Raw genomic sequence first — 15,349 nt, 5'->3', positions numbered from 1 at the left:
CGCGTTTAACGACCCGTAGCTCCGACTGTCAGTCGCGAAGCTGCACGCGGTCAGCTGTTTGCAGAGAAATCCCTCAGATCAAACGTTCAAACCTGAACGCTGTAGGCTACAAAAACGTAGCCACGGTACCCTCGCGCAGCGAGAAGATGAAAGGAACAGATCCTCTGACGATACCGGCTGATATAGCCGGTGTCACGTGGGTCACAGGTGACTTTGTTGTTATTGGTACTCGAGCTGCGCATGCGCGTGATAGACATATCCAGTGCTAAAGCACCGCCTCTGGCGGTCAGTAGGGACGAAATAGAACACAACGCAGACAGAAAACCAAAAACAGATATAGACAAGACAAAACACCATAAAGACAGATCGTGACACAACAGGCCTTTAAACAATACAAGCTAATAGGCTACCATTTAATCCAGGCAAAAGTGCATTTAATAGTCTGCAATTAGCTCAAAATCAAAGAATTCCCTCATTTAGCATCACCATCTTAAAAAAGTAAAAACCATATGCAATAGCAAGACCACCAAACCAAGCCGTTTCAAATAAACCAACAAAGGTAGATGTCTGCCAGCGGCATTTTTCTGAATGATTATTATTATTGCCATGAATGAGATTTGAGGATGGATTACACGGTAAATATGGAGAGTGGTATGTCTTAGGAGATCTCACCTAACTCTCAGCATGATATCCAATAGCACATTTCCCAAAATGTAAAACTACTCATTTTAAATAAGTATCCTGTAAACCGCTGTAGAGCCTTTAGGGCATCCTGGTTTACCGACCCACTGTAATGGACTGCTTGGCTTAGTGGGTGGCTTCTCATCTGACCAAACCAGCTGTCTGTCTGACTGATTGAATCATGACGCACAAACTGAATTCCATACTGCTTGCCTACTCTTAATGCTTGAGAAAGCCTCTAATTGACTGCCATGATGGCGGACTGACTCATTTCTGACTGACAGGCTGGCCAACTGCCCGGAGCAGTTCACAGGGGTCCTGTGCCAATGGCTGCCTCTGCAACAAGATCCTGTGAATTTTGACAGCACTGCGATGCTTGACTTCTTTCTCCAGGCGACCGGGCACAAACCCAGTTAGCATATGTTTTCTTGGTTTCTATTTTCTTGATGTGGTATGTAAAGGGTCATGTCTATTTCAGAGCAACATCACTTGCCTCATGTGACGGTTAGACTGGACTACTGTATATAGATTGACCAATATTGGACGTTTCAAGTAATTTGTTCTGTTGACATTTTAATGACCTGTTGTCGGAAGATAGTGTTTTAAGACACGTTTTTGTAACGTCTCCACAAAACTGTATCTTATAGAAATTGAAATGCTCAAAGACTTCTTAAAATGTACACAAAAGATCTGGTAAAGTATCTAGCTTCCAAAGGAAATTGTTTATTTTTCTATGCCCTCCTTTTTCATAACTTGTCATACCCCATTTACTTGCAAAGTAACAGAGCGTGTCTGCCTTATGTGGATGTGTGTCTAATGTCCGTGTGTGTGTGTACTCCTCTGTGAGTGTGTGTGGCTCTTCATGAGAGTTGAGAGGTCACTGAGGGACTTTTTAGCTGGAATACACATCTGTGCCCATCCAGATGAGGGAAACGGAAATGCATCCTGGGAAGTTGAGATCAGCGAAACACAAAGCTGGTCTTTGTCTCTGCAGCTTTTGGCACAGCCTTTAACATCTCTCTTAACTGACATTGAGCTGAAAAGAGGAGTGATAGAAAACACTGCAGGAACATGTACACACGCAGTATGTTGATAAAAAAGAAAGCAAATCAAAACTGGTTGTCAACTTATATTTTAGGCATTTGGGTACAGCATTAGCAAAAATGTAAGAATATAAATGTAAACTGGTTCAGGCAAAGATTTTGCCTGAATTGGCATTTCTTTGCACTTAACTTGAAGCATGCAAATCCAACTGCTAAATAAGATCTCCTTCCCGGACCGGAAATAAGCAGCTTTCTCTTCCTGTGTTCCCTACAGTTTCTGGAAACACCCACAGCTTTCTAGAAAGACATTTCTCTCAAAACTTTCACCCGCAGCTGAATTTGAGACGTTGTTGAAATGCCCAGATTCCTCAGGCTATAGCTGTAGGGACTGATATTAAAAAGATATTAAAAAGTGTGGCCACTCAAACCATATGTCTGTAACCATATGTCCGCTAAAGATGAAAACAATTACATAATACAATGTAAACTGAGGAGCACAATCGAGCCTGTGAATTGGGGTTTGCAGACTTTGGATTTTTTTGTTTTGTTCATTTCATTTCATTTCAAACCTTTATTTATACAGATAAATCCCATTGAGATCATTGATCTCTTTTTCAAGGGAGACCTGCTCAAGTAGTTACACATGAAACATAAAAACATAAATAGAACAACAAAAGGACATCATACAGCATCATTTACATAATTATCCACATAAACAGGTACCAATAGCTTCCGATTGACTAGCATCCAACCGAGCTTTAAAAACATTTAGTGGCACCAGATTGTTCAGTTTCCATTTAATTTGCAGACTATTCCAAGACAGAGGAGCTGCGCATCTAAAAGCTGTCTTCCCTAAGACAGTCCTAGCAGTTGGCACATTTAATAAAACCACAGCATTCGATCTCAGGCAGTAGCCACTTACAATTCTCCGAGAGATCAGGGAGCAGATATAAGATGGAAGTTTCCCTAACATGGCTTTGTATATAGAAATGTACCAGTGACTGAGCCTCCGTACAGTTAGTGAAAGCAAACCAGCCCTTGCATACAGGGTACAGTGATGGGTTAATGCTTTACAGTTTGTGTCACAAATCTTAGTGCACTGTGATACGCAGCATCTAACTTGACCAGGCAATTGGCAGGTGCATTCATATACATCAGATCCCCATAGTCCAGCACAGGTAAAAAGGTCACAGTGACTAGCCTTTTCCTGGCCTCAAGCGAGAAACAGGACTTGTTCCTGTAGAAGAAACCTAGCCTAACCCTCAGTTTTTTTAGCAGGTTATTGACATGAAGTTTAAAAGTGAGACAATCATCAAGCCAGATACCAAGGTATTTGTAACAGGCAACAACTTCAAGTTTTGTTCCTTGCGTAGTTAAAATATCTAAAACAGGCTCTGGTGTCTTTTTTGCTTTTGAAAAGAGCATTACCTTGGTTTTATCCACATTTAAAAGAAGCTTTAGTTCAGAGAGCTGAGTCTGAATAGTGTTAAAAACAGCCTGTAATTTAACAACAGCCTCTTTAATGGAGGGACCTGCACAATACATCACAGTATCATCCGCATAAAAATGTAAAGTAGCTTCATCCACATTATCACCTAAACTGTTGATGTAGATGGAGAATAAAAGTGGTCCTAAAACATAACCTTGTGGTACACCATTAGAAATGTTTAACCACTCAGAAGACAGTCCATCAAAATGAACACATTGGGACCTTTCAGAGAGGTAGTTCACAAACCACCCCACTGCATGGCTGGATATGCCGGAGAGTATAGTTTATTGATTTTATAACAATAAGAAATTACACAAAAAACGTTTGAATTGAATCTCTGTGTTTTAATTTTGATTCTGCCATGCACATTCCTGGCCAGCCAGGACCCATTCATATAAATCTGTAAACAAAGGCTGGGAAATGCAGCATACAATAAAACAATATGTTACATACACAATATTTACAAACACATGAATATACTAGAGTTATTGCTTGTCCTTTATAAAAATAAAATAAAAAGCTTGTGTGACAAATATATGTTACGCATGCAGAATCAGTTTCAGCATCTACTGTTTATTGCTGGTATTGCTCTTTGTATGGCTGGCAATGTGTTAGAAATATGAATAAACAAAAGGTAACAGTAGCAAACATTAAATCAAAAGGTGATCAATATTATTTACATTATTATTTACAAATATATACAATTGTATTCTACTGCCTGAATAGTTGCTATATTATATGGAAGCCCAAACCAGAGTTAATATGCATTCTGACAGTTGTTGTTTTGGCTTGCAAAATTCATGGTGGGTGGCTGGAAGTGAAACCCCCTTTTTGTCTACCGCTGCCTGAGGTCCTATGTCATTTTCATCATGTTATATTTTGACCTTCACATGGGAAATTGTGGGATTTTTTAGGGTGCAACATCAATTTGATAAAAAAAAACATGAGGTCATGATATCATGTCAGCATGATATACAGCAGCCCCAATGTAATTATTATGGATATTTTGGCAAGACATATGGCAAAAGACATCCAGGATCATCATTCTCACCAAACTTAGAGGAGAAGCATTGAGTACAACTCTCTTACATATTTTGTGTCAGAAAGTGAAAAGCTGAATTTACTGTATCATCATCATCATCATCATCATCATCATCATCATCATCATCATCATCATCATCATCATCATCATCATCATCATCATCATCATCATCTTTATTTAAAGAGACTCTTGGTCTTTTATTGTATTGTATTGTATTGTATGTATGACTGGTTGTAATTACAGGTTGAAAGATGATAATGAGTGGGCTTGCTGGATGTGAAGTGGCCTTGTCTGATGGTACTCTGTCCATTGGGAGCGGTTCTTCAGATGATTGCAAACACTCTGAAGGCTTTTCCAACTGTCGGGTTCACTAAGCTGGACAAAAAAAAGAACAAGGAGTGAATAAAGATGTCAACAGTGAACCCCCCCATCCCCCTTTGTTTTTAAACTACGATTTCTGAATATTTAGAAATGAATTTAGTCCGTCCAGAATGCACCAGGAACAGCAACATTTTCAAAGGTCAGCTGATCTACTGATCTATTACATTTTCCTTTGAATAGGCTAAGAAATTGACTGCATCCTACTGGTTGGCATTTTTCTTACATAATCTAAGAAACTAAAAATGGGAAATAGAACCCTCCTTTTCAGTTCTTGGTTTGTATGTTGTACGTTTAACCCTCTGAAAATGTTGGTGGATAATCTGACTGGAATTACCATTACTGTCTTTTGAACATTGTGGGTTTACTGTAAATATGTGTACTTTTGTTTTAAACCCTGCAGTACCTCTCTGAGGAGATGCTATTCTGGTAGCTGCCGCTGTACTGCCTCCTTTTCTCCACAGGCATCACGTCGAGGTACCCTCCTGCCTCATTCTGGATAACTCCAGAATGAATGGCTGCCCTGCAGATACTGGATTTCTGAAAGAGAAATAAACAAATTATTGATACTCTGCAGTAATTTAAGACACCATTCATGTTATTAAATACTATATCTTTGCTTTACTGACTATGATATGTCAACATGAAGTCAATGAAAGGCTCAATTTATGACAATGATGCAAGAACTTACATCTGAGAAGTATGTTGTCCCTATGACTCGTGCTCCACTCTCCCGCACACAGTTCCTGGGACAATACAACCTGAAGAAAAAGTTTATTTAGTACCTGAAATAATGTCAGTGCATACACAGGATTTAATGTATGTTATTGTTTTAAATGCAGAGCCTGATAATTATAGGTGATTGGATTGATTGTTGACGTTACTGAAGCGTTAGCAGGTTAGCTAATGGTTAGCATACTCTGGCTATAGGCTAGTGGTGATACTTTGTTCTGAATCTTACATGTCACATGGGCCAAATAGCTACTATTACCTACAATGACTGTGACTCATTGGTCTAGTCGATTGTGGTTCAATTGAGCGAGATATTTTCAGTCTCCTTAAGGAATAGGCTACATCTAAAGCAGAATGTTACCTGGCACAGTGTCGCACAGGTTTCTTGTAAGGGCAGAAAAGTGCAACAGTGGTGTCACATCTTACTGCCTTGACTGAAAGAAAAAAAGGCAACGTACAATGAATGTGTTTCTGTATGCAGATGACATGTTGTTATATATCTTTAATGAGATACAAACAGTGTATGCTCCTTACCAGGAACTGTCTCTATTTTGAATGAATTTGCACTTCGGTTTTTCCTGCAAATTTAAGAAAAGGGCATGATCCATCATTCCAATTTTACTCAATACTAGAATAGAAAAAGACTAAATAAATAGACTGATTCATACCCTATTGATTGGATACCATTCTTGTATGACTTGCTGAATTGTTGTTTTCTACCCAGTCTTGTTACATCCAGCCATCCTCCATCATTGTCAATAACACCAGCGTGCAAACCAGCTCCACACACACTGGATTGCTGCAATTAAAGACAAAGTCAAAATATAACTGTAAATCAACCTACATTTTAGGGCTTTAAGAAAATATCAAAACACTTGACTAACACAATAGTGATACTCAAGTATATATATACATATATATATGTTTTGTGATACTGTATCTAAAATAACAGCATGGATCAAAATACGTATCGTATCCCCAGTTTTTTGCAAATAAACAACCCCAATTAATTTTCCATGGATACATAAATGTAATTGCAGGTTTAAAAATGTACTGAAAATGTAAGTTGTCTCTGGTGATCCTTTACCATGTCATAATGTCCACTCCCAACGACTCTTCCAGGGCTGTCGAGGCAGCCAGGTGGACACTCATATCTAAGGAAAGGAACAAGAGTATAGTGAACACATGTTGGCAATGGTACTTAACCCATTATAGTTGACTATTTTACTTTACATTATTTATGATCTACTCCCATCTGAGTTGTCCTGATAATTCCCACCTACCTTATCGCATGATATTTTTCAGAATTTGCATCAAGTGTCAATATATTCCAAAGCATTTACCTGTTACAGGTTGTTCCCTTGCACCGATCTCTCAGTTTAGTCTCACAGTCGACCTGTTGACCTACAATAAAAAATAAAAAAGAGCTTTTACAACCTCATTTTAATACCAGTAATGATGTACACTCTCAAAATGGCTTCACATGGAGAGATGTAGTATTTTCAGAGCATTGCTTACACATCTGCTCTGTGTTGAGAACCTGGTTTCTCTCCAGGTTGTCGTTGGGTGAGGGGTCTGGTGTCTGGGCCCTGGGCTGCGGCTCCCTGTCCCTCACTGGTTCTGTTTCAGGTTCAATGTAGTTGGTCTCCTCAAGCTCAGGAGCTGGACGCCTGTCAACACCCCCATCTAAAAACATGGATACAAGATTGTCACTGTATTGTATTTAATTTGAGCCCATTTTCTCTTGGTTAAACTATTATTAACCTTAAGGGTAGGTATAAAGGTATGTAAGGAGATAAGATAAGGCAAAAATAGTAAGACTCTTGATCCTAACTCACCTTTGTAGCAGAGATTGTCCCTGCAGCCTCCAGCATAGCTAGCTGGACATGCAGAACAGGGTGATCCATATTTGTACGGAGCATGACCCCACCAGTTGCCTCTGAAAAAAAGAGTTGTCGTAGTTAAAAAAGGAAAAAAAAAAATATATCTGATAATGAGATACAACATTAATGGTTTAAGTTTTGACCTCAGTTATTTTGCGGATGCTGAAACATGCCAAAACGTACGGTGGAGAGTAGTTGCAGACCAGATAGACAGCTTTAGTCCAGATCATTCCCCACACGTTCATGTTGTAACACACATTAATGGCACAACCAATACGATTGCTTGTTGCCCACACTAACTGAAAAATGTAAATACACACAGAAACAAAGTAAAAAGTTCAGTAGTGCTCTCACATTTGGTGGAGCATGTGACTGAATTTTCCAAAGGCAGATGTCAAGTGTTCTACAGTAGAGCAGGATTTTACATAATACATCTGGGTCTCACAATCACATGAGAATAATGGTAAATCGATAGGCTTCAGCTAATCCAATGGAACCAAAAAAGTGTGTCAAAACAAACAACTTTTTGCAAATATTTAATTCTAAATAAAAATGTTGTTAATTAAAAAGCCTAAAGTATTCCAAAAGCAACTCTGACTATAGATACATGGAAGTAAAAAGGCCCTTACCTGAGTGTAGTGGGTACAAACAGGTCCTGAACATCTCAATGGGCAGTGTGGGTTACACTCCTGGGAGTAGGGATAGCTGTAGTGCCTCACCTCATCGTACCATGCTTGCACATGATAGGTAGGGGGACGGTCCCTAAAGTACCAGAAAAAGTGTTACACTGCATCTTTTTATAACGTCATCAAAAAAACATGTGACAAAAACTTTATTCAAGTCAAGTCCATGAACGTATTCTCATCTCATTTGTTGGTAAAGACACACTGCATTGTTTTAGGTTTCCGTGAGCAAGGCAATTCACCTGTAACAAAATGAAAGGCCATCATGGAGCATTACAAGGAAAAAGTCTTCCCTTTTTTAACATTTTCACTGAAGACATTTTAAAACAAATATACACAGGGGTTATTGATGACATTAAAGAAGGTTGCTTTGAATGGGATGGGCCATTTCCAGCCTCCTTGTACCAAGCATTCATACAGTTAGTGAAAATATGTCGGGGTCATTAAAGTTGCATTTATATTTGTTTAGTCACTTGGGGGCAACGAAACAGGCTGAAGAAAACTGTTACATATTATTACCCTATGAAGGCAAATGTGTAAGCAAACAATTGTGTATGTGGCAGACCAGGCACAACATTAGCTTGTATGCGAAGTTGTGTTCCTGACCCCGTTACTAAGGTAAGTCCAATATTCAGTCTCTCTGTAGCTCTTTAATTAAACATGAGACAGGGACAGTGGTATCCTGAGTAAGAGACATTATCATTAAAATACTGCTGTATAAAAAAATCATATAACTGTCAAAATTCCCTCCACTTTGTACATACACACCTGCCCCAATGCGCTCCAAGGTTTTGACCTATTTGTGTCAACATATGGCTCGGCCCGTGTTCCCATCGGCAGGTATGTGCCCAGTGCTCTGCGCTCCTCTCTAATTCATGATCCCATACCTGGGGAGAACACACACGAACACACAAAAGGTCCAGGGTTAAGTTGTTACGTGCCTTTGGAAAGATGAACATAACCCTACTCTAAAGGTCCGCTAGGGTAGGTGGCTCATATTTTTGTCAGCTGGCACATAAAGCATTAGGTTCAGGGCTCCAGGTTAAACTCAATGAGTTTGTTTGAGGTCAGAGCTTCTTTGCCTCCAATTGATGTTTGCAGACCTGGAACTCCTGGATTACCTTCATGATTTAAGTGGGCTAAGTGGCCACTTACCATAGTTGAGGCTGTAATTGCTACTCATTGCATTTTTTAAGATATCGAGTAAACTAAACTACTTTAAATTCCATTGTACTTAATCTGAAAGTAACCTGAGGGAAAGTGAACCTGAAAGATGAATCTGCTCTTTACTTTAAGGTAAAGTGGCTGTATGTATGTCTCTCGCAAATTTAACACAGTATAGTCAAAACTAGGCCCCTCCTATTAGGCACACACATGTACTCTCCTACGCACAGACACATACATGAGAGAGAAGGAACACAGAGAGGTATCACTACCACCACATCAACTTGCAGTGTTGTGCTACTATTCATTGCGGTTGTTTCCAGTAAGTTTTGGTCTCATAAAACAAGCTGAGGCAGAAAAATATGACAAATAAAAGCTACCTAAAACAGAGACTCTCTGTTTTGGGGGCTTGAAGCCATTTTTACTGTAAAAACTTCCCACAAAGCAGGAAAGCAGAGTATTGAGTATTTCCAATGTACCGTATTTTAATGGTGACTTTATTTGCGAGGGAGAAGAAAAGGTGCAGTGTGCTCTGTCGTTGAACTGTTTGGTTGCATTACAGCTATCACACGTCAAAACTAACAGGATAATGCTCAAGTGTGGAGTTGCAACTGCTGTGATTTACCACTATAATGTGTTCCATATGCTTGGCAAGGCTAGCACACTGTGCACACTGTTGCTCATTCACTGTGGTGCTGCTTACTGTTCAGGTCTGATTGGAGAAGAGACATTTTGACTCTTTGGCTCTTTACTCCTTTGGCCATGGTCCAGCTGTGGCTGAGATGCCAACACTGTTGTTGTGTCTTTTCTGCTTTGCCCTTCTTACTATATGTTTCCAAGATCATTACATAATATTTAAAGTGTTTGGTCAAATTTGGATCATTCCAATTGTTGCCACCTTTGCCAAGGAGGTTACGTTTTCGTCTTGGTTTGTCCCTCTGTAGGATTACAGAAGAAATTGTTTTATATTTTTAGGAATTTCATTGGAAGGTGTAAAATTCGGCAGAGATTATCCATTACATTTTGGTTTGGATCCAAATAACTGCGGGGAAACACAACATTTAATGATGTGTCACTTTCTCCAACATTGCTATAAGGGCATTGGTGCGACAGTATATTCATGTCATCGAATAATAAAACAAATGTATGTATGATAAAAGGAAGACAACGTGTTCTTTAAATGCTCTAAGCAATAAGATGCAACACATCTTCTAACATTACGATTTAAAGCTCACTAACACATCAAAGTTAGAGAAAGCTAGCTAGCTAGAGAAATTGAACCATACGAGAAGCTTAAGTTATAAATGCAAAAGCAGAACCAATCCGCATGGAACAGATTGAAAAACTTCAGCATTAGAAATGTTTAAAGCACTTATTAGAACTTAGATTATTTGACTACTTGTAATGAAATACTACCCACCTGCACAGGCTATGTGTCACTACTCCTGCAGGTTATAATGACGATCGAGTTTACTACAAAGAATCGACAGTGGATACTAATGATCACTGTCAGCTCATTATTCTTCCTGTGATCTTGTTATTCGTCATCCTCAATTATCCATCACAGAGGAAGATGGACTGCCCGCTGGCCTTTGGGGAACGGTCACTGTAACAACTAACAGTCGACATTTGCATTCTAAAGAGCATTAATTTCCCAAAATACAGAGCTGTTTCCAGCCATCTGCCAGGACCACCTCTGCTGTCTTACAGCAGTGTGAATACTCAATAAAACAAGAGCCATCCTTTGGAAATTTAAAGGACGCAAATTGCTTAACATAAATGCTTGTAATTTAAGATTATGGTAATGGTTACCTTTAGAGAGATCTCTTTTTCTGGAAAATCTGCTTTGCAAGAAAGGACAGACTGAGATTACAGGAATTGCTGAGTGGCTTTTTTTTACGAAATAAAGAAGTCAGAGCTGCAAATAAACTGCAGTCCTCCTGGCCTTCAAATCCTGCAATCTGAAAACACTTGGCCCTCATCATTCTCCTGCCTCACCACATCATTATAATCAGTAATAGTATCCCTCGCTTCAGAAACAGTAGATAAGTGTACATAACATACATTTACACTACCATGCCCTGCACTTCAAACGGCGAGGCTCAACATGTTTGAAATAGATTCACCGCTGTGGCACCGAAATGAGATGCGTGGAGGATCAAACAAAAGATAACATGGGTCTCGGCCAGGGTTTGAGTGAGCTGCAATGGATGGGGAGAGAGGAGGCGAAGGGAAAGCGTGAAAGCAGAGCAGGGTGAAGAAAAGCCTCAGGGAAAGCATGTGAGGCTAAAGATCTAGAAGGCAGGGAGAAAGAGAGTCAGCAGGAGGAGAAACGGAGCGATAGAGTAAGGAGACGCGGGGCAGGAAGGGAAGGAGGGAGGGCAGGATGGTTGAGGCAGAGGGCAGGACAACACTGCGGGGGTGAAAGCTGGATGTAGGCCAGGGTCAGCAAGGGCGGGCAAGCAGGAGGAAGGAGCTAGCGTGATGGGGGCTTTGGATGCAGATCTTGTTCTGTCCGTATTGCCTTCCCTATTATGCTGACACAGCTACAGTGCCAGAAGCCTGCTGTGGTCCTTTATGGTTGGACGGGCATTCAGTAAAGGGTCAATCAAAATGAACAGAATTTGTATCCGTTTAACTCTAGTAATTGTATTCTGACACTTTGTTTGAATAATACTGGTAGGGTTTATTGATTACCCCCACCACCTCTGTCTGTGTGATTGTATGTTTGTCTGTCAACAGGATTACGGAAAATAAATACTAGCCGATTTTCATGAAACTTGGTGGAAGGGCCAAGAAAGAACCCATTGGATTCTGGATCGCATACAAATCATGGTTTATGTTCCATAGTACCATTTTCCTTTAAATAAAAACATGATGAAATTAATATTTGTATTCGATTTTGAGGAAATTGACCTACAGTTTATAAGGCGCAGCTTTCTCCTAAGGACTTACCATGAACTCCATGTTGGAGGCAGGAGGGTGGACCTGACCCCTCAGCTTGTTGTGAAGGTCCAGGATCAGGTGCATGTCTCCTTCGCTGATGGCCCTCTTCCCTCTGGACCTGACCTTCCACCACTCCTCATCCTTGTCCCTGTACTTGTCGAGGATGGAATCGAGATTTGTAGAGTTGTTGAGGACCACAGCCAGGACGGTCTGGGACAAGCACAGGAACAAGCTCGCTACTCTAATCCAGCCCAGGAGAGGAATAGACTTCTTCATGACCGAGTTAATCCCACTGCTGAATCAAGAATACTTTTTTATTTCTGCAAAACAAAAAGGGTAGTAAAGTTTCAGAGATGGGATTTGCAAGTCACGAGTATGTCTCAAGTTGCAAGTCAAGGTCCTAAGTCACAAGTACCAAGCCAAAAAGCCTTTGCATTTTGAGTTCTTCACTGGCTGCCTCTTGACCATCTCATGCTTTTTTGACCTGCAAATTACAGTATGCATATTGAATTCATTTTTTGTTGACCCTATGTAGTTTTAATACGTAAACAAAATCAATTATATATATTTATTTTATATCCACTCAAACCTTGATTGTTCTCTCCTTCAACTTGCTGTCAGACTGGTTCAAACAAAGTAAATCAGGTGAATTAAGTGTACATTTCCTTGGAATGAATAGGATTGACATTAGTCAATTCATTAAATTAAATTAAATGAATCGATTTGTGACTTTTAATTAAATATTAAACAATGTTTTGGCTCTGGAAAGGTATCAAGTATTTTAAAGATAAAAGGCTAAAGTCCAACTAAATACGCAAGCATTGGTGTTCGATTCCAAGTCAATTTTGATTTTATAATGTCGAGTCTTAGGCCTAATCGAATTTGTGACTTGAGTACACAACTCTTTAGAGTAGAATAGCTTTAGTTTGAATTGCAGTAAAACATAGGAGAATATTGACTGATGGCTTAATTCACATAAGTGTACACAATATTCATTTATCCTCTTCTAAACAAGCTTTTCCACACTACAGCATTTTTATAAAATAGCCCCAAATGCACCTCAAATCCATCCACGGTCTCTTTTAAAAAAATGATGTAATCATAGGGGACTTCAAACAGTAAGGGTAATACAGCTTTCAGCAGTATGTGTGCATCTGTAGGTCACGCATCAGTACACACAGTAGGACCAGTTCCGTACTGTACCGTAACATTTACTGAAGGCATGGTGCAGCATTGGAGCTAATTATTAAAAGACATTTCATTTTATATTTCCTTTTATTGACCCCTTTATTAACTAAACTTAGCATTGTTTGATACAAAAACGAGTTCCACTAAAGATAATACTGCACAAATGATTTTAGGAATACTTAAAAATAAATAAAAAAAAACGTTAGATAAGAACGACATATTTCTGTAGCAATAAAAACACACATGTCCATAACAATAAAGGTAATTTCATAGTGCAGTACTGCACTTTTACCTTTAAATTCCCTCAAATCGATCAGAGTATCTCAGGTGCAATATTCCAGATGCAAGAGCTCCCTGAGATTAGGGCAAAATTGCAGTTTTCCAACCCATGGAGCCTTTAATTCCATTCAACAAGCAACATAAGGGTAGGCAGTCCGTACATCCACGCGGGGAGAGAGAGCTCAGAAATGTCTATAGGTACCTGTTGAATTCCTCAGCTGGCTCAGTGCGCTGCTGGCTGCATGGGACCGCTTCTCATTTTACGTTTATATGCCAAATTCGCGTTTAGCAACGTGCAACGCAGAGGACCACGCCTCCACAAGCCCTGCTGCTCCCACTGCCTTACCGCACCCCCACCTTACAAACTCTCTCCTCGCACGCACGCACGCACGCACACACACACACACACACACACACACACACACACACACACACACATACACACACACACACACACACACACACACACACACACACACACACACACACACACACACACACACACACACACACACACACACACACACACACACACACACACACACACACACACACACACACCTAAAACACACACTGTTTGGGTGTTGATCTAATTGTGGAGGCACCTGATCGCCACTAGATGTGACGTGAAGGTAAACGTGTTATGTTATGAGAGCAGCCCACTCCTGTCATAAATATTGCAAATGTTGCTTTTTCAATTTTTTGTTTGTTTGACAGGAAGACATGGCCCTTATTGGCACCAGAAAAAAGGCTACAGTGTAAAAACCTATGGGGCCTTATAAAGCCCCCTGGTGAGAAAATTACAAATCCAATACGAAGTCTTAAGATTAAGAAGCTAAATTGCAGCATGGCATTTCCAATATTTTATGAATACTTGTCACTGTATGTGTTTTGCGGGAACACAGTTTGCAGTCATACCCGTCCACATATAACACAACAAAGGGGATTATTTAGTAATAATTAGTTGCACAAATGCATCAAACATCACCATTCATGAGCATCTGTGAGTGTTGTGTTGATTTTCCTTGAGGGCTGAACTTTAGGATCACATCAGGTCTTTTGCTGTGTGTGAGAAGCCAGCAGGGTGGCCAGTATTCCCCTGCGACACAACCACAAAGCACTGATTCATCTGCTTTTGCATACACTAGATTTTGTGAAAGTTTGTGGGCTGTGTTTTTGTGTGTGCTCTCTCTTACTCTCTCTCTCTAAGCTTCCTGAACTCCAACATACTCTGTTCTGACTGTCTTTCAGCACAAAGAAGATAGTTTCTTTAAAGAGGACATAATCATGCTCATTTTCAGGTTAATATTTGTATTTTGTGCCTCTACTATAACATATTTCCATGCTTTCATGTTAAAAAAGCTCTTTGTTTTTCTCATACTCGCTGTGCTGCAGCACCTCTTTTCACCCTCTGTCTGAAACCAGAGCTCAGTCTTCTGTGATTGGTAAGCTGGCTGGCTCTGTTGTGATTGGTCAACCACTAAGAGATGTCCAACCCCTTGGCCTATCACGTACAATGGGTTGGAGCGCTTGCCAATAGAAGCGCACATGTTACATAGTGATGTCATTATGTAACAGAAGTAAACAAAGAGACTGTTTAAGGCAGGGGGGCAGTGTGTGGGGAAGAAACTCCCTCTGTAGGGAAGTTTTGGATTTTAGCCTTTGCAGACCATTTAAATGCACAACAACCTATAAAACACAATACAGGAAAGGTAAAAACCCAAAAAGCATAATAAGGCCCCTTTAAAAATGGGTTTTGCAAACAAACGCAAAAAGGGGAAATATATAAAAACACTGCAAATAAGAGCTAATAAATAACGAATGAATGTGCACACCAACAG

General features: G+C 39.9%; 1 protein-coding gene across 2 annotated transcripts; it reads right to left on the bottom strand.

Moving 5' to 3' along the window:
- Nucleotides 1-3,528: 3,528 nt before the first annotated feature.
- crispld1b (cysteine-rich secretory protein LCCL domain containing 1b) lies at nt 3,529-13,792 on the bottom strand. Of its 2 annotated transcripts, none has more exons than XM_034103664.2 (15): nt 13,711-13,792; nt 12,051-12,361; nt 8,700-8,818; nt 7,878-8,010; nt 7,432-7,547; nt 7,204-7,304; nt 6,884-7,051; nt 6,709-6,769; nt 6,453-6,519; nt 6,034-6,164; nt 5,900-5,943; nt 5,727-5,799; nt 5,325-5,394; nt 5,040-5,173; nt 3,529-4,630 (listed from the first exon to the last, which is right to left on the bottom strand). In XM_034103664.2, the coding sequence occupies exons 2-15, from the start codon at nt 12,315-12,317 to the stop codon at nt 4,579-4,581; spliced, it is 1,536 nt and encodes a 511-aa protein (XP_033959555.1). In that variant the 5' UTR covers nt 12,318-12,361; nt 13,711-13,792; the 3' UTR covers nt 3,529-4,578. The 2 variants fall into 2 exon arrangements, with proteins under 2 accessions (XP_033959555.1, XP_033959554.1); XM_034103663.2 differs by having other exon boundaries at nt 13,522-13,786.
- Between the last annotated feature and the right edge of the window lie 1,557 nt (nt 13,793-15,349).

Source organism: Pseudochaenichthys georgianus, chromosome 17 (genome assembly GCF_902827115.2).
Source record: "Pseudochaenichthys georgianus chromosome 17, fPseGeo1.2, whole genome shotgun sequence".
Lineage (NCBI taxonomy): Eukaryota > Metazoa > Chordata > Actinopteri > Perciformes > Channichthyidae > Pseudochaenichthys > Pseudochaenichthys georgianus.
The sequence above is the reverse complement of the archived record's forward strand: the minus strand, read 5'-3'. Positions and strand labels throughout refer to the sequence as shown.

What these genes read in the sequence shown, in the direction of transcription:
- crispld1b (XM_034103664.2), bottom strand. Translation starts at nt 12,317, where the DNA reads ATGAAGAAGTCTATTCCTCTCCTGGGCTGGATTAGAGTAGCGAGCTTG. An exon ending in TTTGTACCCACTACACTCAG is followed by an intron (nt 7,548 to 7,877) that starts GTAAGGGCCTTT and finishes TACATTTTTCAG; the next exon opens with TTAGTGTGGGCAACAAGCAA. An exon ending in TCTCAACACAGAGCAGATGT is followed by an intron (nt 6,770 to 6,883) that starts GTAAGCAATGCT and finishes TTTTTATTGTAG; the next exon opens with GTCAACAGGTCGACTGTGAG.